At 27.9% G+C, this 25,086-nt stretch overlaps 6 protein-coding genes across 11 annotated transcripts; 4 read left to right on the top strand and 2 right to left on the bottom strand.

The window, feature by feature from the left end:
- Nucleotides 1–10,270: 10,270 nt before the first annotated feature.
- LOC139098812 (uncharacterized) lies at nt 10,271–11,534 on the bottom strand. Its single transcript, XM_070651141.1, has 3 exons — nt 11,303–11,534; nt 10,916–11,254; nt 10,271–10,815 (listed from the first exon to the last, which is right to left on the bottom strand). The coding sequence occupies exons 1-3, from the start codon at nt 11,532–11,534 to the stop codon at nt 10,271–10,273; spliced, it is 1,116 nt and encodes a 371-aa protein (XP_070507242.1).
- A 1,670-nt stretch (nt 11,535–13,204) lies between these two features.
- On the top strand, nt 13,205–14,108 carry LOC139098840 (heat shock factor-binding protein 1). 2 transcript variants are annotated; one of them, XM_070651180.1, is made up of 3 exons: nt 13,205–13,417; nt 13,482–13,639; nt 13,912–14,108. In XM_070651180.1, the coding sequence occupies exons 1-3, from the start codon at nt 13,316–13,318 to the stop codon at nt 13,922–13,924; spliced, it is 273 nt and encodes a 90-aa protein (XP_070507281.1). In that variant the 5' UTR covers nt 13,205–13,315; the 3' UTR covers nt 13,925–14,108. The 2 variants fall into 2 exon arrangements, with proteins under 2 accessions (XP_070507281.1, XP_070507280.1); XM_070651179.1 differs by lacking the exon at nt 13,912–14,108 and adding an exon at nt 13,729–13,888.
- A 2,528-nt stretch (nt 14,109–16,636) lies between these two features.
- Nucleotides 16,637–17,568, top strand: mRpL22 (mitochondrial ribosomal protein L22). The gene is made up of 3 exons (XM_070651234.1): nt 16,637–16,912; nt 16,998–17,211; nt 17,278–17,568. The coding sequence occupies exons 1-3, from the start codon at nt 16,703–16,705 to the stop codon at nt 17,496–17,498; spliced, it is 645 nt and encodes a 214-aa protein (XP_070507335.1). The 5' UTR covers nt 16,637–16,702; the 3' UTR covers nt 17,499–17,568.
- LOC139098870 (transcription factor IIIA-like) lies at nt 17,489–18,873 on the bottom strand. Of its 2 annotated transcripts, XM_070651232.1 has the most exons (3): nt 18,759–18,873; nt 18,469–18,671; nt 17,489–18,402 (listed from the first exon to the last, which is right to left on the bottom strand). In XM_070651232.1, the coding sequence occupies exons 2-3, from the start codon at nt 18,577–18,579 to the stop codon at nt 17,539–17,541; spliced, it is 975 nt and encodes a 324-aa protein (XP_070507333.1). In that variant the 5' UTR covers nt 18,580–18,671; nt 18,759–18,873; the 3' UTR covers nt 17,489–17,538. The 2 variants fall into 2 exon arrangements, with proteins under 2 accessions (XP_070507333.1, XP_070507332.1); XM_070651231.1 differs by lacking the exon at nt 18,759–18,873 and having other exon boundaries at nt 18,469–18,732.
- Nucleotides 18,874–20,363: 1,490 nt separating this feature from the next.
- Nucleotides 20,364–21,534, top strand: LOC139098873 (transcription factor BTF3 homolog 4-like). Its single transcript, XM_070651235.1, has 3 exons — nt 20,364–20,566; nt 20,692–20,915; nt 21,058–21,534. The coding sequence occupies exons 1-3, from the start codon at nt 20,503–20,505 to the stop codon at nt 21,274–21,276; spliced, it is 507 nt and encodes a 168-aa protein (XP_070507336.1). The 5' UTR covers nt 20,364–20,502; the 3' UTR covers nt 21,277–21,534.
- A 95-nt stretch (nt 21,535–21,629) lies between these two features.
- LOC139098865 (uncharacterized) lies at nt 21,630–23,906 on the top strand. Of its 4 annotated transcripts, none has more exons than XM_070651224.1 (2): nt 21,630–21,694; nt 22,292–23,906. In XM_070651224.1, the coding sequence occupies exon 2, from the start codon at nt 22,306–22,308 to the stop codon at nt 23,716–23,718; it is 1,413 nt and encodes a 470-aa protein (XP_070507325.1). In that variant the 5' UTR covers nt 21,630–21,694; nt 22,292–22,305; the 3' UTR covers nt 23,719–23,906. The 4 variants fall into 4 exon arrangements, with proteins under 4 accessions (XP_070507325.1, XP_070507326.1, XP_070507324.1 ...); XM_070651225.1 differs by lacking the exon at nt 21,630–21,694 and adding an exon at nt 21,714–21,769; XM_070651223.1 differs by lacking the exon at nt 21,630–21,694 and adding an exon at nt 21,849–22,227.
- Nucleotides 23,907–25,086: the final 1,180 nt, after the last annotated feature.

Raw genomic sequence — 25,086 nt, 5'->3', positions numbered from 1 at the left:
TTGGCTATATGCTATACAATATATAGATTTGAAAGATTGAGATAAAGAAGCACATCATACTTCTTATGAGCATTCATATGCACGGTTTTTTAATAACAATACAAACGATGGTTTCTCGGTTGGAAGCAAAAAGGCTAAAGATCATAACTCTCATTGATTCTCATCAATTTCCGGACGTAAAAGCATCTATTTTCAGGGTATTATATTTTCGGATAAAAAAAGTAGTGAACTTTATTCTAAGTATGCTTTCATGACTGATTGAAACTTTATATATAAGTTTAAAAATTTTGTTCATAAAAATTTTTTTAATAATTTTTATTTATATATTTGGAATCAGCAGATTCCTGGATTAAAACTCTCATTTATTCTTATGCACCACAACACAACCATTGAAACTAAAAATATTTTTTCATCAATTAATTACGAATTATTCATATTAATATTTCAATTTATACATAACGGAATCAGACATTGGCGAAAATGAAAATTTATAAAGCAATGCTGAAATGTATAAAGTAATGCTGAAAATCATGTAATTCAAACCACGAAAAAAGGAGAAGGAAGGAATTAATGAAAAGAATTCATGGTTATGTATGCTCAATTCTTTTGGTGAAATTTCTTTATGTTTCATTTTGATTAATAACCGTCCATCAAATAATTAAACGAAACAATTAAGAGAAATTACATTTCTGACACGAGAAGAAGGCTATTCTTAAAATAAACACGAAGTTCGTTCAGGATTATGAAGTAAAATGAAATTGTACACCTTTTATACATTAGTATCTTCTTGTGTTCGTGGATGATACATGCTACTGACCTGCTGATTGAAATTCTCTTTTCTCTTTCTTCATTACATTTCCCTTTGCTTTATTTAAAACTATTTTATTTCATCATATGTTTTTTTCCTCTCCTTTTTATTATTTACTCATGCTTCTTTTAAATTAATAAAGGAAGTAGCTCTATTTAAAAAATTTAATGTTTGTAAATATTCACACAAAAAAAATATTTATATTTTTTCATGCTTTGAAACTATTTTATAAAATTCATTCATGTATTTATTGGATATGAATGAGAAAAGTTTTCTTCTTCATCTCCAACCGCATTGTTATATTCTTAATAAAAAAATCGTTCACACGCTTAACTATTCATCCTTTGAATCTTAATTCAAATCATCATCATTCACAGATGTTTACAGGAAAGAAACTATCATGATGGGTGCATTATTAGGTTATTGAACCTAGGATGCATAATAATCCTCAATCGCTTAATTTAATTTTAGTTGTCATTTGTTACATTTGTTTTAAAATGTGTTAGGTAAAAAGAATAAAAATAATTTAAAGTGTTTTTTTTTTGTTTTTAAAATGAAAAACTAACCTAATAAGTTGGAAAATATAAGCAATATATTTAAAGGGGAAAACTTTTAATTAAAAGCAAGAATGAAAATGGAAATTATTTTTTACATGACACATTTTATACTTCATTTTTTACATCTGTTAGCGATGATACACATTAATATTCTCATCATAAGAGATTTTACTCTTTTGTGCAAAGTAAAAACATGCCATCATCATTGTAATTTAAATAAGCAAATTTACTGCAGAAAACAGCTTAGTGATTTGCAAACAAGAAATGTATTTTTATTTTGAAAACACTTTTTTGAATAATAAAAAATACAATCATTATTATTAAAAAAATTAGAGATTAAAAAAAATGGACTAAAAAAATCAGTAAACATGAACAAAATTAAATGTTACTCAAAACTAAAGATTTTTGAAATAGGATACAGATCCCGTATTGCAGTTCTAAAACAAAATTCGATGTAAATGACATCCTTTCCAAAACAGGTTCAAAAAATAAATTTTCTCACACTTGTTATTCTCGTACTCATTTCTCATAAAATATTTCTAGTTCACAAGAAATTTGAGAGGTTTGTTAAAAGATAAATCAAAGTAGGAATGAATGAAATGAATCAAGAGGATCTATTTTAAAATAAAAATAAAAACTTAATTCAAAAAATGTTTGAATTGTGCCTTACAAAATTTGTTTTTTTTTTATTTCATTGATTTGAAACATACTTGTCCGTTTCACTTCATTCGTGATTGAAGACCAGCACGATAAAAACTGTTACATTTATTTCGTGTTTTTATGCAAATATTATAGCATTGATTCATGTATCGGACTTTTTCAATCTTTACATAAAATCAATTTACATTACTTTTAACATTCTAATAAGGAAATAGAAATGTTTAAAATCAAAACGATTTAAGGACTTTATAAATAAAAATAAAAAAAATTGTATTTCGATATAGATATTGACATGAGAAAATTTACCAACAAAAATATTTAATTTCGATATTACGTATAAAAAAGTTTAAAATTTCATTTTCTGTATCATGAAAACAGTTGAAAACCAAGTCATTAATTATCTTTCTTTTTTAATACCTACAAAAACTAATGATTATTTCGCTAAGTTCATTCATCATTCGAAAAGGTAAATTTAAAAGGAATACAATGAAAGAAAAAAATAGAATACCTGTTTCCATATTGTCACGAAATTAAGAAGCGCAAAAGAGAACCTGTTTGAATTATCACGAGAAAAATATTTCATTTTGGAAACATTTTAAATTCTTAATCATTTATTACACCTTAAAAGTATCTTCAATGCTTCAATGGAATGACGATGATTAGATAAATAAAATGTGTAGGATTAGTGTTTTTTTTTAAAGAAATTCAAATTTATATAGTTTTGCTAATTCATTGTTCTCCAAAACCATCGAAATATTTCAAAGAAAATCTGAAATTATAAGGTTAAAAACTTCAAACTAGAGATGACAGATAAAGTTAATAAAAATTGAAAAAAAAAAAACTTACGGACATCTTTTCATGTTTTTACTGGAAAACCCATACAACATTCAAATACAATATAATAAAATATAAAATAGAGTTTGAACTCACTGAAAATAAACAAATTACAGTGGCTACAGTCAAAGAAATATTCCACAAGAGAAAAGAGTAAATTGGTGAAACAGCTAAATTTTACTACCATACAATAAAAATATAACAAAAAGAGTTTATTGGCAGCAGTGATCAAATTAAGGATCTTTACATAACTTTATTTTTTTTTCTCTTTCATAAAATGAGAATGTACAAATATATTGTACCATTTGAAAATCATTAATTTTAAACATTTTACAACGCGTTAAAAATAATCTGAAATTATCATGAGGCACCTTTTATTTTACTTTAAATTATGTAATATTCAAAAACTAGGAAAATAAGGTGCAGTAATTTAGTATTATTTTTATGAAAAAAAACTGATCCAAATTTCAACTACTTATATGTTATAAACTTTTGTACAAATAAATATTTCATTTCTTACAATCTAAATCATTTTTTTAAAATATCGTCATTAGCTTCCATTGAACTTTTACCATATGAATGAGTGTAAACTATACGTAAAAGCTAATCGCATGCATCAATTATGGATATTTCTTGTCCAAGAAACATTAATCTTTAACATATTTTACTTTTATATAGTTGAGCACATAACTACCGTAGAAAGACATTTAATATTGTGGTTATTTAAAAAATCACCTTTCTACCAAAATGTAAATTTTTAAAATGTTCAATTATGAATTATCAGCTAGCAAGAAAAATTAAAATGTGAATTTTTTCAAACATTAATATGATTAAATGACTTTAAGCTGTCGATATGATGTTCACAAAATATCTGAACACTATTGAATTAAAAAAAAAAAATAATAATTTTCAGTCTTGGACTTAAACTCTGGAGAGTAGGATATTTTAGCGAAAGAATCATTCCAATCATCCGAATTGCTTTGATATATTTTAGAATTATTAGAACATACTAGACTAACACATGGACATTTAATTGAACGGACAAATGCACCGACTTGTAGCTACGAAGAGATGTTTACTGTGAAGCATTTGCTCAGCTGCAATCTTAATAGAACACTACAAGATAAGCACAAAATGAGCTTTGAAACGTTGGATAGGGACAGTAGGGATGAATTGCTTAAGATTATAGAATACATGAAAGAATTAGATCTTTATGACTTGATTTGAGCTTCACCAGTTAAGTTATCACGAAATCAGAAATGTAAATAACAAAAAAGAAAAATGTAAAGAATGAAGTATAGAAGGTTTTTTATGCCGATAGATAAGGTTTGATTACGTTTCCACACGGCTTTTTCATTTTAAAAGAAGAAGAAAAAACAGAATAGTAAAGGTCCTTCAATTTTATTTCGGACCATAATAAAGATAATAATAATATTTTAGAATTATTCTGGTAATTGTATTTTGTGATTTGCAAATAATAGTTATCAGAATTGTTCCGAAAACAACAAGAATGATTCTGATAAATTGTCCGGATTATTCTGATAAATCTATGAAAAAAATCGCAAAAATTATCAGAATTTATTCCGAATTTTTTACAATCTACCTACAGAAAAGTGTAATAAAAAAGTATTGATAGAAATTGTTGTACAAAAATGAAATATTTTTGAATGTTTGCAATGTGATTCACAATTTTTTCACATTTGCTTTGAGTTTTTTCCTTATTGGGGAGTTATTGAAAAATCAGGATATTTTGAGGCTTTGCCAATACACAGCAGCAAAATAAGAAGAATATTGTTCTAGCTAAAATACAGCAGGTGACCTAGATAATTTGAAATTAGTATTTTAATATGCAAAGTATATTTAAATTTCAAAAGTACTCGTTCTTATCGAGTTACTTCAACGCATTTTTTCCATGCGATCAATTATTGATTAATAAGTCATTTTCAGACCCAAAAAACAAGATCAAGTAGGATCCAAGTCACTTCCAGATCCACAAAACCAAGATCCAGTTGGATCCAGGTCACTTCCAAACCCACAAAGGAAGATCCAGTAGGATCCAGGTCACTTCCATATAATTTAACGGATTTTTATAATTCAAACCACATAAAGAAGAACATTGAAAAACACTGTAAAACAATGAAAAAACGTGTTGTTGTTGTATATGAAAATGAAAAATTGTTAAATATACTATTTATGCGTTGATTTGAAAAAATTCCCGGCGCTGCAATAACTTTATGGAACTGATATTTTAAAACCATTCCAAGCTCTCTACAATGTCTAGATAAAAAGTTTTTAACGTCAGCCGACCGAACGAACGAACGAACATTGAGGCTTATTAAGCTATCTTTTTGAAAAAAATTACAAAAATGCGCTAAAATGCGCTAAAAACATACTGCTTGAAATATACAAACAAATTATGAATGTTTCGATATAAATTTGTTTCTTTTATCTTTTGTTTCATTTTTAATATTTGAACTTCTGTTGTATTTGAAGTTATAGTTTGGGATCATCACGAATAACGTGTCTTGCTTTAAATTATATCATGTTTTTGCCGCATTACCAGTACTTGCCTGATTGCTCTCACTAGATAGAATATGAATGATCAAAACTTTCCTTCCATCTTTTTTCAAAGAAAGGAATTTAACAGTACTGTTACTTAAGTAGACACAAAAAAATAAACAAAATATTTATCTATTTTAAAAGTTTCTCATTAAATTTTAAAAAGCTTAAACCTTCATTTCCTAATTTTATTTTAACATTTTAATAAAATTCACCGATGTTTCGCTAAGTTTCACACAAAATCATGATGTATGCATAATGAATGCAACAGTGATTCGTTATTCGTATTGTCATCATCAAGCAAGTTGTTATGAATTGATATGAATAAAGGAGTGTTATTGTGCAACAAGGTTATAATTTACCAGAAACAATCAGCAATATCTTGAACAAATGTGAGCACATTTATTAAATCGAAGACGTTCCTTATTATCTTTTTGTAATTTTCTCTTCCACATAAAAGTAATGTACCGGAACGATATTGTTTCAAGTTCTCATTATTTAGGAAATATCAATAGCGTTGTGCACAAGTGAGTTTTTCAAGTGACTGACTCGTAAACACACTTTACTCTCATCATTTGTCTTCGTTTTAATTTTCTCATAAAGTAAAAGAAGTATACAGTCAACATTTGATAGTCATCTCTCCGTAACTTTAATCAATTGTTTCATATCTAATTTTTATTTCCATTAAAACTAGTACTCGTTATAAATTTTTTTAGGATTGGCTCTCTCATCTTTTTACTTAAATGAAGCATTAATAAATCGTATTAATAAATTGAAGTTGAAAAAAGTATTTCGATATGAAACTTATTAGAAGTCATCTTTATTGTTTTTTTTTTTTATTTAGAACGGAAACAATTATATTTTATTAATAATTAAAGAAAACTTACTAGTTAATTATACTTACTTATGAAAATAAATAGGATTGTCCAAATATATGAGAATTAAATGAACAGTAATATTTGATTCTAAAACTTACAGAGAAAAAAATTTTTTTCCTAAAATTTTATAGATTTTTTGCAATATTTAATAAGCATTCTTTCATACAAAAACTGAAATTTTAAATAACGTTTGGAGAAAAGGTATGTTAACAGGTTCAAGTTTCTACTATATTGTTTTGTAAAGATGAAAATCAAAAAAGAACTCCCACGTTGTTCTTTAATCCATTGTCACTTTATTATATTGAATGTATATTCACATACATATGTACACTCATAGAAAAACATTAAAAAAAAAATAAATAAGCAAATGTAGTATTTTTAAACTATACCTATTTAAAAGCTTTTTTAATTTAAAAAATATTTTTTTTAATCTTTAAAACCGTTATGAAATTTAAAATCCTGACAGATATTTTAAAAAAATTTAATGAGTGATGCAACTAACGTTCAGTATTTTAAATTAAGCATAAAATGGTTAGATCAACAATTATTTCCCACCTGAAAAAGCTTTCTTTTTCAATCAACCATACAGAATAAAAAATGAAGATAAATCTTTATTTTTCATATTATTATTGCATTTTTTTAAAGAAAAATACGCTATTGCGCGCACATTGACTATCAGTATTTCTGTCCATTTTATGTCCTTTCATCGAAGGGGTTTTTTAATTAGAGAGATTTTTTTATTTGGTGCTTTTTTATTTTTAATTATCTCTTAAAAAACATCTCAAAAATCCTTCAAGAGTTTGCACAGGAAACAAATAATTTTTTATATTTTTCATCCTAGGTTTTTCCAGTTTATTATTTTTATATATGTTTTTATATTTAATTTTAAAGTTACAATTTTAAAAATAGGTTGGTACCTATTTAGATAGATTTTCTTATATCTCGATCACTCGGAATTTTGTATCTAATGTAAACATTATTTGTAAAAGATTGTAAAATTGAACGTGGGCTTGGACGTTCAAAAATTCATCACACTGCAGTAATTTGATGTTTTTGGCTTTTTTTCTCGTTAACTGAGCATTTCTATATGAATTTCAGTAATTATGATTATATAAATACACAAAACAAATAGTGTGACAAATAAATGGCTATGCGATAAATAAATGTGATAAATAAATGTTTGATCCTTTAATTATTGTCCAAATTTTTTTTATCACAAATGTTTCTGTTTCAAAATATTATTATCCGAAGTTCAGTTTTGTTTTGTTTACATTTTGAGAAAAATCAATTTCACAGAAAATTAATTTAAATATCAAGATAGAATTATTCTTTAGGACAAAGCAGTGATTTTATTTAACTAAGGACCTCAGATTTGATCCATCACAGACACGTACTCCAAGCTAGAACGAGAAGCACTTAAGTTGGGATTGTATGTAAACGAGGAAAAGACCAAAATATTACTGGTAGAACCAAGCAGCCTTTTGGCAGTCACTTGTGTGTGAAAGGAAAACGTTTCGAAATGGTGGAGGAGTTCAAATACCTTGGATCCTTGATTAATCCGATATCGGATGTGAGTTTGGAAATGCGGAAGCGGATACAGTCGAGATATTGTGCGTACCTCTTTTATGCACCTTTTAACATCCAGAAGTTTATCGAGAGGCACCAAAAAGAATATCTATAAATCTACGTTGATCAGAGTAATTATATTATATGGATCTGAGACCTGGAATACAACGGCGTCAGATGAAGAAGCAATTAGTGTCTTCGAGAGACGTGTATTGAGAACGATTTACGGACCTATCAAAGATGGGAATGAATTCAGAAGCAGACATATTTATGAACTTTATGAGTTATTTCAGGAGACTGATATAGTTACAGTTCTGCGAATAAATCGTTTACAATGGGCTGGTCATGTGAATAGAAGGCCAGATGATGCCTCAATACTTAAAGTGACAACTGGTTACTTTCTGGATGGAAAGAGATCTCGAGGTAGACCAAAAAGCTCGTTTCGAATTTCGTTACTAATACTTTTTTTGATCGTTGAAAATAATTAAATATTTTAACTTAATAGCTTGATTCTGAGTATTAAGAAGTTGTTAAGAAGCTCAATTTAAGACGCATTAACTAAGGAACCATCGATTAAACCAATAAAGAAACTGTAAAAGTGTTTGAGTAGTCTGAATTTGCTTTTAAATGATGTCTACAACAAATTCCAAAAAAAAGTATAAGTAACGGGTATAAAAATGGAAATATTTCCTTAATTAAAGTATATTGAAGTGTACAATGAAAATTGAAGCAAATTAAGAGAAACATCATTTTTTGTGAAATTATTTAGGAAGTGGTAAAGCCAGTGACTTACTAACGAGTAGTGGCTTAATAAAGAAATTTGACTCTGGATAAATGTTTGTATTCGTTAATAAGCCACTACCAAAATATAATTAATTAAACTAGATAAAATGATATTTCCATTTTTAAAAGACATATTCGGATACTAATAATCAGTAAAAACTAGAAAAAATTAATAATTTTAACTATTTCCATGAAAATTTTCGATTTTCTTTATTTATTTACATTTTTTTATTAAGCCACTACTCGTTATTAAACCTTTTTTACGGTTTTGAAAACTTTTTTCTTCTGAAAAGCCACCGGCTTATAACGTAAATTCAGGGTATTGCTTTTTCTAAAAAAAAAATTCTTTATATTTTTGTATCCACATGAATTAAATAAATTTAAATTTTTATGTCCATCAGTCGGTGTTGAAATATATGTTTTAAATTAAATGATAGATACATAAATTTGAATAAATTATTTAATAAAATAAAATGTTTAAATACTTTTATCTTTTTCAAAATTAACTCAGAAGCTGTTTTAAATGATTAATAATAATGTGTAAAAAGTAACTAATTTTATAAGATATATAGCATGTTGACAATAAAATTAAATATTAATTTTCTGCATAAAAATATACAGATTGAATTCCTTTTTTTAAAGCTCAAATATGGGGCCGTTCACTTATTACGTTCGCTTTTTAGGGGGGAGGGTGGTCTAGGATTTTGTAACAGCCTCAACCAAAAAATTTTTTTTTTTAACGACATTTTGTAACAAGGGGGGGGAGGGGGTCTAGAAATTAGTTTTTTTGCGTAACGTAATAAGTGAACGGCCCCTTATCAAAAGAATCTTAATTTTTACTCGTTTATGTCATGATTATTTTTAAAATAAAGTAAATGAATTACCAAATGCGTTAACCATGTATAATGTAACCGAAACAAAGCAATAACAAACTACACATTACATGAAAAATCCACCTGATGAATAAGTCTTGCTTATATGTCGGCCTGGTCGAAAATTTGAGGAAATTTCAATAACGGTTTTTCATAATTTAAATATTATAGAACAATTTGTGTGAATGTATCAAAAATTTGGTTTGAAAAAAAAATCGCTAAATCCATTCCATTACCTTTGATTAAAATCGATTATCGCACAGAATACAATTCATTTAATCATTTCCTGCTTTAATATCAGTTCAATTCTGTTTCTTTAATTAGTTTTTAATGAATTTTGGTTTGTTTACAATAATTTCACTGACTAAATTTCGTTGAAAAAATTCAAATTTATGGCCAACCGTTACATAATTTTTTAACAAAAATGTTAATAGTCAGAAATGTCAGCGAGAAGCTCATGTACCATTGAGACTTAAAATTTTTAAATTAGCTGGTACAAAAAAAAAATTATTAATGGTTTTGAAGCCTCAAATTACTAAATCCCTAAAATTCTTCGTCAGTAACGGTGATATAAATGGCTCTAGCAAAGGAACCAAGCAACGAAAATGTGTAAAATTTTTCCCAAATTGTGTGTCTCGGCGAGTTCTATAGGATAAAAATTTAAAATCATATAGAATAGAATAGAATATAATGTTGGGTTTGCTTATAGCAACGGCACTGCGATCGATGATCTGTTGTACCATCCCAAATTCTCTACAAAATGCCTATGTCCTTGATGAAGCTAACAATGTCCAAATAGCGTTGTTTTGGTATGTCCTCAACAACCGCAAAGTCCGAATCAAAGTGTTTAACTCGCTGCATGCGTAAAGACCTGCATCTACAAAGAATGTGTATGATTGTTTCTTCATCCACACCACAAAACCTGCAATATTTGCTGTTAGTCAAATTTAATTTAAAAAGAAAACTATTGATACTCATATGTCCTGTTAAAGCACCAATTAAGATACTTAAGTCCCTTCTCGATAGCGAAAGGGTGTCCGATAATTTGTTCCTGTTTCTTGGACCAATCAGACTTTTAGCCGTCATAGCTCTTTCTGCTAGATTCCAAACACGAAAATGTTCCCTTTGCATCCATTCACGTATTTCTGATTTTAAAATATCAAAACTAAAGTGCACAGACTTTTCGTAGTCTTCTCTGCCTGCTGCTTCTTTAGCTAATTCATCTGCCATCTCATTTCCGTCAATTCCGCTATGTCCTGGTATCCATCTGAGGATGACTTCATTGTCTTGACCTAAAGCTGATAGATTAGACACAATCTAGTACTGTTTTAGATCTAACAATACAGTTGCTCAAGGACGATAAAGCAGAACGACTGTCCGTTAAAAAACATATCTTACCACCTTTCAAATTCTTATCTAAACAGTAACTAGCCCCTTCACAAATAGCTTGAACTTCGGCCTGAAAGACAGAAGCATGATCCTGTAATTTGTGAGATGCTTTTAAATTTAAATCATAACTGAACAAGCCGATACCGACACCTCTATCTGACTTTGATGCGTCAGAATACACATATATGCAGTCGTTATCCATCAAATCATTAGCTTTTACATCATTATCATTATCTTCTGTTACAATTATTCTAAAAGATTTGTCAAATATAAATTTTGGTACTAAATGATCGGATTCAATCAAATACAAATTAACACCCCTTAGAAACCTATTCAATTCTAAATGACCTGTAAAAATCTAATCATAAATCCATAACTTATTAATTACCAGCTTACATGCACTGGATTTGGCTACCGCTTCAATTCTGGTTCGAAGTGGAGGTAGCTCAAGAAATCTGTCCAAGGCCAATTTGGGAGTAGTTTTCCAAGCTCCACAAATAGCCAATTCGGCCATCCTTTGTAGCTTCTCTACTTTCTGAGATGCATTTACCTGCTTTAATTTATGCCACCAAATAACACATCCATACGTTATTCTTGGAATAATAATTTGTTCATACAACCAATACATCATACTAGGCTTCAGTCCCCAGTTTTTTCCAACAATTGATCTACAAGCCCAGAAAGACTTTATAATCATATAGCATAATGGAAAATATTCGAGTAAATTAGCAAAATCTCTCCGTTACTGACGTAGAATTTTTTTTCGACCAGGTCGAAGTATTTTTTAGCGCATTTTTGAACTTGTTTTCAAAAAGCTTAATAAAGCACTTTTTCGTTCGTTCGACATTCGTTCGTTCGTTCGTTCGGGGGCGAGATCTCGAAAACTAGACATCGTAGAGAGCTCTAATAGATCAATTATTTTTTCGGTCATTTAGAACGTAAATAACGCATGAATAATTAACAGTTTTTCATTTTCATATACAACAACTTTTTTCAAAAGTTTTCCAATGTTTGTCGATGTTTTAACTTTACTGAACAATGTTTGAATTTTTTTTTGATCGTTATGAGGTTTGAATTAAGAAAATCCGTTAAATGATGAAGTTCTTAAATTTGTGGAAGTTTTATAATGGATCTTGTTTTTAAGAATAAGTGACCTGGATCTTACTGGATCAAACTACACTGGATTTACATGAAAATAAGTGACCTGGATCCTGGATGATTTGTGTTTTAGTTCTGTAAGTCTTATTAATCAATTACTGATCGCTTAAGTAATGAGGACTTTTGTAATTTTTTTTAATAATTGTCCATATTTTTCTTAATCTCATTTCGCCTTAATAAAGCAATATATATATTTAATTTATTTCCTAATAAGCACTTATGAAGATTCATTACTGTCAAATAATTATACAAAATTTGGAGTGAATTTTAATTGAAATTGGAAATGATATTTTAATTTTAGTGTATGTCATATCATAAATTAGCATTTTTTTCGATTCAAAAACCATAAGCTCATTATTTCAATAAAAAGTCTGGTACATCAATGCCTTGGTCGTTAGATTGATTGCGTAGGTTGTTTATGATTACAAGCTTCTTATAAACAAAACAAAAAAGTGAAAGAAAAATTAGAAATAAACATGTATGAGCGATATGAACCTATGTATGTGAATAAATAAGGAATGCTCGCTCAAAGAAGAAAGAAAGAAAATTAAAGACAAGTGCATTATCGATGAAACCAAAATTACATTTAAATTTAAACCATTTCATGATTGAAAATCTTTTATTATATTATATACTCTGAAATATTTTCAACTTATAAACTTTAAAAAAATATTAAAAATTTAATAACAATGAAGAAAAATCAAAAATTTTCAAGGAAATCTTGAAAATTATAAATTTTTTCTAGTTTTTATTGATCTTCAATGTCTAAATTTAAACAAGGAAAAATTATTTTATCTAGTTTAATTAATGACTTTTTGGTAGGGGCTTATTAACGGATATAAAATTTTTTTCAGAGTCAAATTTCTTTACTAAGCCAGTGGCTTACTAACGAGTAGTGGCTTGTAACATAAATTCAGGGTAATGCTATTTTGTTGACAAATTTAACTAAGAAACGCCATAAAAATTAATTCAGCTTTTACCAATTCAAACTTTATTAAAATTACAAAAATATTTGTTACAATCCTTTAATTTACATCCTTAAAATTGAAGTATTTAGTTCTTTAAAATCCTTCAAGTTAGACTCCCTTGCCAATTTTACAAAACGACATTTTCAAATTTATTTTCTGCTTAAGTTTAGAACTAATAATTTAGTACAAGAATTTTTAAGCTATTTTCTGCATAGAAAGAAAATATACATTTTAGTAATAATTGTTATTTTGTGGACAGATCACAACATACATATATTGCGAAATGAGTGAATTAAAGAGCGACATTGATGAAATGGAAAAGACTAATAACTATTCAATGAATAGCAACATCGATCCAAAAAACAACGAGGAACTAATAATCTACGTAAGTTTTGACTAAATTTTATACATTAGTAGAAACAGTAGCTGAATTTTAATTTAAATTTTAGGTTCAAAACTTATTGCAAAATGTACAGGATAAGTTCCAGTGCATGAGTGAACAAATAATTGGGAGAATAGATGAAATGGGGAATCGAATTGATGATTTAGAGAAAAGTATCAGTGATTTAATGCAGCAAGCAGGAGTATCAGAGCAAAACATTGACAAGTAAGTAACCAATGACTCAGAAAATTGTGTATCGATATATGTTATTTAAGATATAATTAATAATAACTATAACAATTTAACTATAATAGCGATACCAGTGTTGGAATCAACAGCAATTACTTTTAAACCATCAAAGTCTTTTTCTTAATCAGTGACTTAAAATTTTGATTGTCCTGATTTTTAAATATGCCTAATTTAGTATATTTTTTCATTGATCCTATTTCATTTATTTTGTTTATTTTTTTATGTATTTCCTTCTTTATAATTTCAAGGAATCAAGGGTAATAGTCAACGACCAGATTAATGCAGAACGTGCTAATTGTTAATCAATGATTTGCACAGCTATAACTAATGATCTTTATTTATATTAATTAATAACTACTAAAATTATCATTCTTGCTATATTGTATTTTTAAGTTCATGGATGTATCCGAATAATTCAATAAAACATAAATTACTTTATACAATAGTTCGAAAGAATTTGATCTTTATAGATAGTATAAAAGTAACAATGTTTGATCAATCAAATCTAGTTGTCATAGATATGAACTGATTTACATTACACGTCAAAATTTAAATGGAAGTTTAGTTTTGTGGTTTATTTTTATCATTATCCGTATCGGTTGGTTCCATATCGCTAGAGTCATTGATGTCAGTGTCATCTGAGGTGCTTACGTTCTCTATCTAAATCAATAAATAATAAAGACAAACAATAATTTTCTTATAAATTTTAATATGAATTAAATATTGTTACTATAGATTTTTTTGTAGAAATATGTTTTCGACTACTCTTCGGATTGTTTGACTCTAAAGAATTCAGCGACATTAGACTTTTCGAAGCATTCCTTTTCTTAAGTAAATTTTCATCTTTTCCTATCATGTCAACGTTCGATGTTGAATGCGAAAAACGAGAAAGAGCTCGCATAAACGGAATTTTTTTATATCCATGAAAAGAATCTTGTTCAATTTGCTTTTTAAATTGCTAAAAAAAAATAATTTCTTTAAATATAAAGATGTATTTTATTAATGACATATATTATTACCTTATTATATCCTTTTATTTGTGCACTGAATTGCTTTATACAATAATATTAAAAGATTAGCATTTAGATAATTGGCTTAAATGTTTCTCAACAAACCTCAGATCGTTCATCAATGGTTATAATATCCTCATATGCAGATGTTAAGATTTCTATTCCAGAAGCAAAATATTTCATTTCAATTAGGATAAAGTTTAGTAAAAATTGTTTAAAGTCATCAAATTTTTGAACTTCAAATTTTTCAGTTGTGGACAGAATTTCCTTTAACACTTTAGATACTTGAATATTAGACAGCATCGTTTCATTTTCAGTTAAAATATCCTTCTTTGCTTTTTTGTGTAAAGTAATCTGATTTCTTTTGTTTAATTCAAAATCTCTTGAAGCAATTAAATGTTTAGTCTCGTCTCGTGTTTTTTTACAAATCAATTCACATTGCATCAAATCAGGAAATAACCTATCTTCGATTCTTTCAATCTTGATAGCTTTTATGTCTGCCAAATGCACCATAATATTTGACATATTCTCAAACATTTTTGAAAATGATTCATCGAAAGTTTCATTCTCAGAAATAAATTTATATTTATTTGCAATTTCGTCAATCTTTTTGCAAATTTTATTTTCTTTCTTTATCATTTTTTGAAAACTCTCATTTATTAGACTAATATTTCTTTCAGTGTGATTGATTCTACTAATAATTAGCTTTGATTGAGCCTCTGAAAGATCTTGAAAGTTACTCATGATGACCACTGTAAAGTTTGTATAATTTATGAAACCATGGCAATACCAATATTCAAATCAAGAATGTGCTATATTGCACTATAATTTTTCTTGATTCATTTTAAACATCTTTCATAAATTAAAAAAATATTATGCAAGATCCCAAAATATCGGATTAATAAAATTCCTTATTCCTTTAGATTGTGGTATGCATTAATTACTATTAAAAATAGTATCAAATATTGCCTGACGTTTTTTTAGCGCATTTTTGAAATTTTTTTCAAAAAGGTAGCTTAATAAGACAGTTCGGTCGTTTGCTCGGATGATGTTAAAAACTTTTTATCTAGACATCGTTGAGAGCTCGGAATGGTTTTAAAAGATCAGTTCCATAAAGTTATTGCGGTGCCGGGCATTTAAAAGTTTCAAATTAATGCATAAATGCTATAATTAACAATTTTTCATTTTCATATACAACAACAACACGTTTTTTCATTGTTTTACAGTGTTTTTCAAAGTTCTTCGATGTTTTAACAGTATTTACTGAACAAAATTTAAATTTGTCGTAACCGTTAAATGGTTTGAATTATGAAAATCCGTTAAATGACGAAATTTTTAAAAATCTAGTATGATGACTTGGAATTTACTGGATCTTGTTTTGTGGGTCTTGAAGTGACTTGGATCCTACTGGATCTTGTTTATTGGGTCTAGAAGTGACCTGGATTCTACTGAATCTTGTTTTGTGGGTTTAAAAGTGGCCTTGATTAAACTGGATCTCTTTTTTTTTGGTCTGGAAGTAACTTATTAATCAATTACTGATCGCTGGGATAAAAATGCGCTTAAGTCATTCGATCAATAACACGAGCACTTTTGTAATTTTTTGAACAAAGATTGATTTGTAAAGAAAAAGTTAAACGTTTTTTTTTAGTGTAGGTCAGATTTGCTGCAGAACCAGCTTTTATTTAATAATATTCTTAGAGACTTTCTCTGCGCCACTTCTAGTGGGACAATGATATAATTTGCGGCGGCTGACCAAATAGAACGTTTAGAAGAAATGATTATTATTACTTCTCTTACCTACTCATAATCACAGCCAATTTCAGTTAAAATATTTTGTTTTAGTTTTTTAAATATACAAACCGTTAAATTCAAAAATCATGTGAAAGATTATCATTATTTTTTCTTATTATTCTTTTTGTGTAGGTAGGTATATATACAACAATCGGCTGTGCGTCAACAAATATTTTCAAGTTGCAGCTGAACAATTATTGGTTAATTTCAAAATAAATCTTTCTGTAAAATAATTGAAATGCTTAAATTAATTAATAAAGGCAGTCAAATAGTTTTTAAAAATGAGAGAAATTTGCTGAACTCATTTTTCGGCTCGTCATTGATTCATACATCGGCTATGCTGGAAAAATTGGCCAATTCTCATAATCGAACCAGTCTTAAAAAATGGACTGAAAATAATAAAGTGATTTTTGAGCCTCAATATTCAGATGAAGAAAAGAGACCTGCGGTAAGATACAAATCGTTAAGTTTGATCTTTCAAAACTTTGATTTTGGCTGAAAAATATAATTTTACTAATTTTTTAAATTTCCAGTTTGTATGTCATCAAAAATTAAATATAAAATATAGTCCGAAAAAAATGTATTATGTCGCTAGCTTTGTGAGAGGAATGTCAGTGGATGAGGCTATAAAGGAATTAACTTTCGTCTTGAAAAAAGGTGCTTCGGCAGTAAAAGAAACCATTTTGGAAGCGCAAGAAAAGGCAGTTAAAGAGCATAATGTTGAATTTAAGAGCAACTTATGGATATGTGAGTTGAAAATTGACGAAAATTTGTTGTTTGCATGCTAAAAAAACATTTCATATTATATTTTAGCTGAATCCTTTTGTGGAAAAGGTCAATACTTTAAAGGAATTAGAAGACATGCTAAAGGCAGAGTTGGAAGAGTGGAGTATAAGCATTGTCATTATTTTGTAAAGCTTGAGGAAGGAAAACCACCAAAGCAATATTATTTGTCTAATCCCAAAACTCCCGAGGAGCAACTACAAGAATGGATAGAAGGAATGCGTAAAAGAAAAATAACAAATTCTTTGTAACAACACGTATTCTTTATTAGATAATATACATAAAAATAAACTAGTTATCACTAAATTCTGACTCAGTTGATATTCCATCTATGATTTTATTACTTGGGACATTTTTATAGAATTCACTTTGAATGGTACTGTGAAGTTTCATACCCAAAAGAAAAGCTATATTTGATTTCTTAAGAGTTGCTGAATTATTTGACTCATGGGCTGCTATATGCTTTTGAAGTCTTTGATTTGAGGAAAAACTAATTTTACATATGTAGCATAAAAAGTTCTTTCCTTCATGCTTTGATCGAATATGAGCTGTTAAGTTACGTTTTGCAGAGTAAAATTTTGAACAATTCTCATAAGTACACGAATATACGTATTCCTTAGCCAAATGAATTTTCATATGTTCTCTAATATTTGGTTTTCTACAGAAAATCTTTCCACAAATATCACATTCGAATTTATCATTACTTTTGTTAATTTTATGCTCTTCTTTACGATGTATCACTAGTTGTGACCATTTATCAAAATGCTTGTGACAATCACTACATTCCTTAATATCATGTACTTTAATATGTTTCAAGTATGAATACATATTGAAATATCCATTTCCACATTTTTCACATGAATATGTATAATTTCCAACATTATGATTGTTCTTCATATGTCTTCTTAACTGATCTTTTCGTCGGCAGGTAATGAAGCATTGATCACATTTGTATTCAACAACATTTAAGTGACTTTTTTTATAATGTCTATTTAAGTTGCTAAAATTTGTGAATCCTTGAAGACAATCTGAATATTCGCAGACATATGACGAAATTTGAGGCTTGTTTAAATGACAATTCTTTGTATGTCGCTTCAAATGTGATAAATTTGTAAATGACTTCTCGCAATCCTCATATTCACACTTGAACTCTTTCTAAAAATTATTTTTTTAATAATTATATTTGATATGTACTCAATTAATTTTTTGTTTTCTACTTACTATTCCTGTATGAAAAAAAAAGTGCCTGTCAAGTCGATCCTTTCTACGAAAACTCAAGCCGCAAATTGTGCAACTATATTTGCCTTTATTTTTATTATCTTCCTCATTCATTTTTGCTAGGCAATGCTTTATTTTTCGGTTAATTTATATTAATATTAATATCAATTTTACAATGTTTTGATTTGAAGCCTTAACATGATGTTCTAAAAACAAGTTAAAAACTCCGTGATTAACAACATGCGCTAAACATCAAATTTAAATCAATAGTTTTAAAAGGTTTATTTAATTACACAAAAGACCAAACGATGCAAGCTATTTATTGATAACATCCAAAACGTCGTTAAAAACTAATAAAAACTTCATACGAATATCGGAAAATATACACTCAGACATTAAGACAAAATAAAGTCATATTTGTATTGAATTTCTGAGAATAGAGAAAATAAACCGTTTTCTGCTAATAAAATAATAAAATAACAAATCAATTAATTAATAATGGATAACAAGCATGATCATTTCTCGTGCTTCGAAAAAGAAGAATATGAACTAAATCTTTTTGGATTTACAATAAAAGACTTTAAGTTTGAAAGTAAGTAAATGCAATAAGACATATTTAGGAAATTGTTATAATAAACAAGTTCATTATTTTAGATTCGGAATTCTTTTGGAAGAAACAAGTAAATAAATCTATGCAGACAATAAGTAAAAAATTTATGGACTTAATGAATAAAGCAAATCCAGAATATGTTGAGAATATTGAAAGCTATATTGGAAAGATGGAGAAACGTATACTGAAATCAACAGAATCAAATATACAGCAGATTGTGAATATGGAAGTTGAAAAATCATTAAACATACCAGAAAATATAATTTTGCCAACTGATAGAACGCAATTAAAACTGACTACAAACGACGAGATTCATGATTTGGAACAAGAATGCGATAATTTGAGCAAACTTTTAATGCAAAATTCTATATTTTTAAAGTATTTAAAGAAAGAAATAGACTCCTACGAATTGGATGACTGGTTAAAGAAAGAAGATCAATTATTGTTGCGAGGACAAAAATATCTAAATAAACAACTATTTGATAGCGATTTTTTAAATCATGATCCAGCAGATTATACAATTAAAGAGCCCTAATTAAATCAGTCAGATGCTTTCATTTATTATTGATGATTTTTATAGAACTAATAATTTTTAATCTACAGCAAAATAAATGGAACTGCAAAAATCGACTAAAAATTTTTCTCAACTTGTAAAACTCCAATGGAACTTTATCCAACAAAAACATTGGCGAATTGTTCGCTAAAGATCTAGGGTTAAAATTTGATCTTTAAAAGTACTATTTAATTAAATTTATTTTGTTTGTAGACAAATTTTAACGAACATTTATGTTTCAAGCCGCAATTTGTTTTGCAATAATGTGTCGAAAAATTGAAATTCTGACACGACAATCGACAAGACGCTCTCCAAATCGAAATAAATCATTAATTGAAGCATTTACAAAAGCTGGATTCCTCAAAAAACTATATTAATTTACTTTTTCTACCATATAAAAGTATAAAAAGCTAGAAAAATCAACCAGTTTTTAAGATCCGGTAGGATCCATATAATTTCTAGGTCAACAGAACATGATCCAGTTAATTCCAAATCACCAAAATAGAAATTTAAGAATTTCATCATTTACCGGATTTTAAAAATTTAAACCACATAACGGTGAAAAAAATTTAAACATTGTTCAGGAAATACTGTAAAAACATCGAAAAACATTGAAGAACACTGTAAAACAATGCTCTCTACGATGTCTAGTTAAGAAGTTTTTATCGTCAGCCGAACAAGTGATCCAAACACGATTTGTTTAGGCGAATCACACAAAGTGATTTATTAAGCACCTTTTTGAAAAAAAAATTTCAAAAATGCGTTAAAAGTTGCATCAGAGTTTCCACGCCTTGAAAAACGTAAAAATTTAGTACACATCGTGCTTCTCGAAGTGCACCTTTTTTTGCATATAATTAATAATAATTCACATATAATGAACCCGGAAAAGTTAAAAAAGTTGCAAGCTCAAGCTGCAGAAATAAGAATTGGCGGAAAAGGTAGAAGATTTTTAGAAAACAATTAAATTAAAAAATTAAAAAAAAAGAGCACATGAATTTGTGCAGAAAAGTATTTAAAAAATTTTAATATTAGATATCTTTTCAATAATTGAATTGATCTTAAGGAATGCCAAGACGAAAGAAAAAGATTGTACATACAAGTGCTGCAACTGATGATAAGAAGCTTCAATCAACATTGAAGAAATTGGCTGTAAATAATATTAATGGAATTGAAGAAGTTAATTTAATTAAGAATGATGGTTCTGTGATTCATTTCAATAATCCCCGTACACAAGCCTCTCTCCAGTCAAATGTTTTTGCAATAACTGGTCATGGTGAAACTAAACAAGTAATTAATCTCGGCTTTTCGCCAAGGTTATGTTTTTAAGGGGGTCCTCGGATTGCATTAATAAAAAATTCTGTATTGTTTATATGCAAATCGAGGATTCGTTAATATTTATTTTGTTGACATTTGTTTTTATTTATTTAAGATTGCTGAAATGTTGCCCGGAATAATGAATCATTTAGGATCCGATGGTTTAGCACAGTTAAAACGACTTGCTACGGCTACGATGGCTTCAAAACAAGGCTTATTAAGTGAAGATAACGATATTCCAGAATTGATTGAAACATTCGAAAATGCAATGAATAGTGGAGATCAAAAAAACTCCGAAGAAATAGCTGATTCGCCCAGAGAAGTTGTTGACTAAAATGTTCATTTATTAAAGCCTTAAAGATCAATTGTCTTTTAAAGGCCAAAAGATCCATATTCCTCACGTTGAAATTAATTAGAATTAGTCTAATTCTGTTCAAGTCAAGATAAAACGCTTGTAATGGAAAAGTTTATTCATTAAATCTCGTAATAGTTTGTTTTATGGGAAACAAAATAAGAATGTCAAAAATTACCTAATTTTCTTTTTAAATTTTGTCGCTATATCTACAAATAAACAATGCATTTTGAAATACTAGATATTTCTTACCTTTAATACATATTTATATTATTTTTTCTATATTAGGTGTTATCAACCATTTTTTTTAATTTACTTTCCCAATGAAAAACGATTAAAAAACAATTTAAATTTTAGTACAAAGATATTAGAACATTAAAGGGAAATAATGTTAATTTTCGTAAGTCACAAATTAATAATTTTTTTTTAAATCAGGTAGCATAAAAATAAAAAAAAAAATTGTTTCCTAGTAAAAGTGTGTATATTACTGTATTTAAGTTTGTGCTAAATTATTGAATTGACTTAGTAATAATTTTTATGCAAGCGAGATACGAAATTCCGCACTAGAACTCTTTTGTTTATAAAAAAAATATTTTTTAAATAAAGGTTTTAGATATATTCACACTGAATTTCAATTTTATTTTAGTTTAAAGTTAAAATTAAGTATAAATTAATTTTATCAAGTTCATAGAAAAAAATTACAGTCTAAAATGTTTGACTTTTCTTTCTAATTCTTTATTTTATACGCAACATACCTTGATAGACTAGGTTGTGAATATGCTCATAAAGGCCTATGAACCCAGAAAATTTTTACAAAATAATTAATATGAATAGTGCAACATATATTATTCAATCTCAGAAACTTGTAAACTTTCCTATTACTTTAAAAGAATTTCTGATGATAAAGGCATAATAATCGGAAGCATTATAAAAGTACCTATTATAAAAATGACCATGAATTGTTTTAAATATTTTCTTATTATTCTTTGTTTTGCAGAAAACAGCTGCAACATGCACGGCGTGAAAAGAGTTTTGGCTTTTTGTTGTTTAGTGGCAATAGTTCCAACAATCTTGATTATTTGTCCGCTGTATTTAAAGCATGAAGTGTTTAAGGATACAATTTATTCAGTAGCTGAATCAGATGTTTTGGAAGTACGTCAAGGAATCTCATCAATATTTTGTCAAGAACATGTACTTAAAATGAACACCACATTCAGTGCATTTCAGCTACATAAGATGCCAATTGAGTCAAAAACAAGAAAGCACATAAGACTTAAAAAGTCTATGATACTACCCGATGACACATTGGAATACTGGGGCTTCTATTTGGGTCAAGGCTCGACAGTGGAATTGAAAGTTTGTTCACTCTTGGAAGGTTCAAGAATACTTGTTGTAAAAGGAGAAAGAAATTTGAGAACTTGTGGATTATTAGAACATAACAAAAATAAATTTGGAGTCGCATACAATGCTGAAAAATCGCAAGTTAAAGTTACTTTTGAAACAGCAGCAGAAATTGTTGAAAACGATATAATATTAAAAGAAGAAAATTTACATCTGTCATCTAAAGAGAACATTCCATTTGACGATGAAGAGTCTTTATTTAATAATGCGGCAGAAGAATTTTATGATGAAGTTCTTCAAAAAAAGAAAAATTATATCTCGTTAAATTATTTAAAGAAGGAGAAAAATTCTATTCAAAATGGTAATGAAGGAGATTACGGAATCAAAAATTTCTTATCAGAAAATGTGGAGAGTAAAGCAAATTTAAATATTGAAACAGAAATTAAAAGTCGTGCCAAACGTCACTTTAATTCACACAATAAGAAAACTAAACAAAGGCAATTGTCTAATATACACAATAGCAATATTAGAATAAAACGTGATACTATTTTAGAAAGAGGCATTAATCATGGAGGTAATGCTCAAACGTATAGTCCAAAAAATAGTTCAGACTCAATATCGAGTTTTGAGAACTCTCTACTTGAATGTTTTGATGGACAAATTCTAGTCGCTAAATACTTCCCTCCATCTAAAAATTGTAATAGTGTTAAATATTTAGAGCAGGGAGCACATTTAGTGAGTAAACACGACGTTAGCACAAATGGATATTATTATTATATATTTTTCTCTGATAACGATGATGCCTTTAATCACATTCATGCTGTATTTGACATTTTTAAGCCAACATACCTATATTCAAATATATCTGAAACAAAAGGGTGCATAAATTCAACATACTGTAATTTTAAGGTACAAATGTTTTCTGATGAAGTTGTTATTGTCGAAGTTCCTACAAAAGATGGTATTGAACATGAAGATGATGATATTTCTTTTTTAGTTTCTCAATGTACCCCAAGAATGAGTGTTTACATTATTTTCCCGATTTTAGTTATTATATTTATATTAGGTTGTGCGTTTATATAAGACTATATTAAATAAGATATTTCAAATAGTGGCCAAAAACGAAAAGTATGGGTTGTGAGCAGGATAGAAGAAAATAATGTTTTACCCAGATATTTCGTGCACAGTATTACAGTTTCGAGCACACGATTACAAATCCCAAGTATTTGGCATTTAAAAAATTTGATTATTCATTAATATTTTCATAAATATCTGGTGAATCAGTCGACTCATTTCACTAATTTCATAGAAGAAAGTCATTTCTCATTGCGTTTGTGTATGTAATTTCATACAAAATTTTGAAAATAGAAAAATCTAGGGCTGCTGATGTGCAATTTTTTGCTGACCTGTAGTTGAATCGACTCTTTCGAGTCCAATTTAGATGTCGGTTTCAAGTCGATGCATCCAAGTTTTATTATGTATGAAAATTTGTTTTAGTTAATTTTGAAATTTTAGAAGTGAAGTAAGTTAATCGTGCATGGTGAAAATTCCAATTTTTTGCTGACCCGTAGTTGAAAATGAGACTCCATCCAATTTAGTGTAGGAATCCAGGAAAAAGCTTACAATTTTCTATGAATTTTTACTCTGATATAGGAAACTTGAGGTGATTTTTTACATTTTTAAGAAAATTCTGACAAAAAATTGCTATTTTTCAATTCAAAAAAAAAAGTCAAGATAAATGTTCACAAGAGTTTTATGCCCTGTTTGAGAAAATTAAGGTGAAAAATAGCAGTTTTAAGGAATTTAAACAAGATTTAAAATAGTAAATAATAATAAATGCCTGAAATTTGATTTAAAATTTTTACAAGTACTTGGAGGTCGTCCTGGGGTTTGGGATTTGTACAAATCCTGAAAAGTCAAATAATCGACACCACTACTGCACAATGCACTCATGGAAAAAAAAATCATTTTTCCTATATACTACTCACCAGTGTCTAAAATGTAGACACATCATATGCATTCTTACCATACTTTTCGCTTTGGGCCTCAATGTGAAATAATTATCAGTACAAAGGTAAAAAAGACCATGAAGAAGCTAACTATTTTAATAGATATTTTTTTTAGAGCAATTAAACTCAAATAATTTTGAACTGACTTTTTTCTACTTATTCAAATTCATAACGAAATAAACATTTTTAAGTAGGTAACTTAATTGCTGGTTGGTTATTCCTTTCTTAATTTCATTATTTCAACCCATTTCAACTAATTTTACTAAATTGCTCAAGAAACATTCCACCTCCAAATACTAAACTGCTAAACCCCCGATAAATTAAAGGACCCTGTTAAATTTGTTATTATAGTCATTTAAATGCAATAAAGATTAGTTAAATAAAATCAAAGATGAAATAAGTAATTTAATTAAGTTTTAGATAATTTATCTTAATATTTACC

This window comes from Chironomus tepperi, unplaced genomic scaffold (genome assembly GCF_022539635.2).
Source record: "Chironomus tepperi strain 1889 unplaced genomic scaffold, CSIRO-AGI_Ctep_v1 contig_454, whole genome shotgun sequence".
NCBI classification, from domain to species: Eukaryota; Metazoa; Arthropoda; class Insecta; order Diptera; family Chironomidae; genus Chironomus; species Chironomus tepperi.
The sequence above is the reverse complement of the archived record's forward strand: the minus strand, read 5'-3'. Positions and strand labels throughout refer to the sequence as shown.

Coding starts and splice junctions, on each gene's coding strand:
- LOC139098812 (XM_070651141.1), bottom strand. CDS start 11,534: ATGTATTGGTTGTATGAACAAATTATTATTCCAAGAATAACGTATGGA. Junction 11,255..11,302: donor GGTAGCCAAATCCAGTGCAT/GTAAGCTGGTAA, acceptor AGATTTTTACAG/GTCATTTAGAATTGAATAGG. Junction 10,816..10,915: donor AGATAAGAATTTGAAAGGTG/GTAAGATATGTT, acceptor CTAATCTATCAG/CTTTAGGTCAAGACAATGAA.
- LOC139098840 (XM_070651179.1), top strand. CDS start 13,316: ATGAGTGAATTAAAGAGCGACATTGATGAAATGGAAAAGACTAATAAC. Junction 13,418..13,481: donor ACGAGGAACTAATAATCTAC/GTAAGTTTTGAC, acceptor TTTAAATTTTAG/GTTCAAAACTTATTGCAAAA. Junction 13,640..13,728: donor TCAGAGCAAAACATTGACAA/GTAAGTAACCAA, acceptor TAACTATAATAG/CGATACCAGTGTTGGAATCA.
- mRpL22 (XM_070651234.1), top strand. CDS start 16,703: ATGCTTAAATTAATTAATAAAGGCAGTCAAATAGTTTTTAAAAATGAG. Junction 16,913..16,997: donor ATGAAGAAAAGAGACCTGCG/GTAAGATACAAA, acceptor TTAAATTTCCAG/TTTGTATGTCATCAAAAATT. Junction 17,212..17,277: donor TAAGAGCAACTTATGGATAT/GTGAGTTGAAAA, acceptor ATTATATTTTAG/CTGAATCCTTTTGTGGAAAA.
- LOC139098870 (XM_070651232.1), bottom strand. CDS start 18,579: ATGAATGAGGAAGATAATAAAAATAAAGGCAAATATAGTTGCACAATT. Junction 18,403..18,468: donor TTTTTTTTCATACAGGAATA/GTAAGTAGAAAA, acceptor AATAATTTTTAG/AAAGAGTTCAAGTGTGAATA.
- LOC139098873 (XM_070651235.1), top strand. CDS start 20,503: ATGAACCCGGAAAAGTTAAAAAAGTTGCAAGCTCAAGCTGCAGAAATA. Junction 20,567..20,691: donor AATAAGAATTGGCGGAAAAG/GTAGAAGATTTT, acceptor ATTGATCTTAAG/GAATGCCAAGACGAAAGAAA. Junction 20,916..21,057: donor GTCATGGTGAAACTAAACAA/GTAATTAATCTC, acceptor TATTTATTTAAG/ATTGCTGAAATGTTGCCCGG.
- LOC139098865 (XM_070651224.1), top strand. CDS start 22,306: ATGCACGGCGTGAAAAGAGTTTTGGCTTTTTGTTGTTTAGTGGCAATA.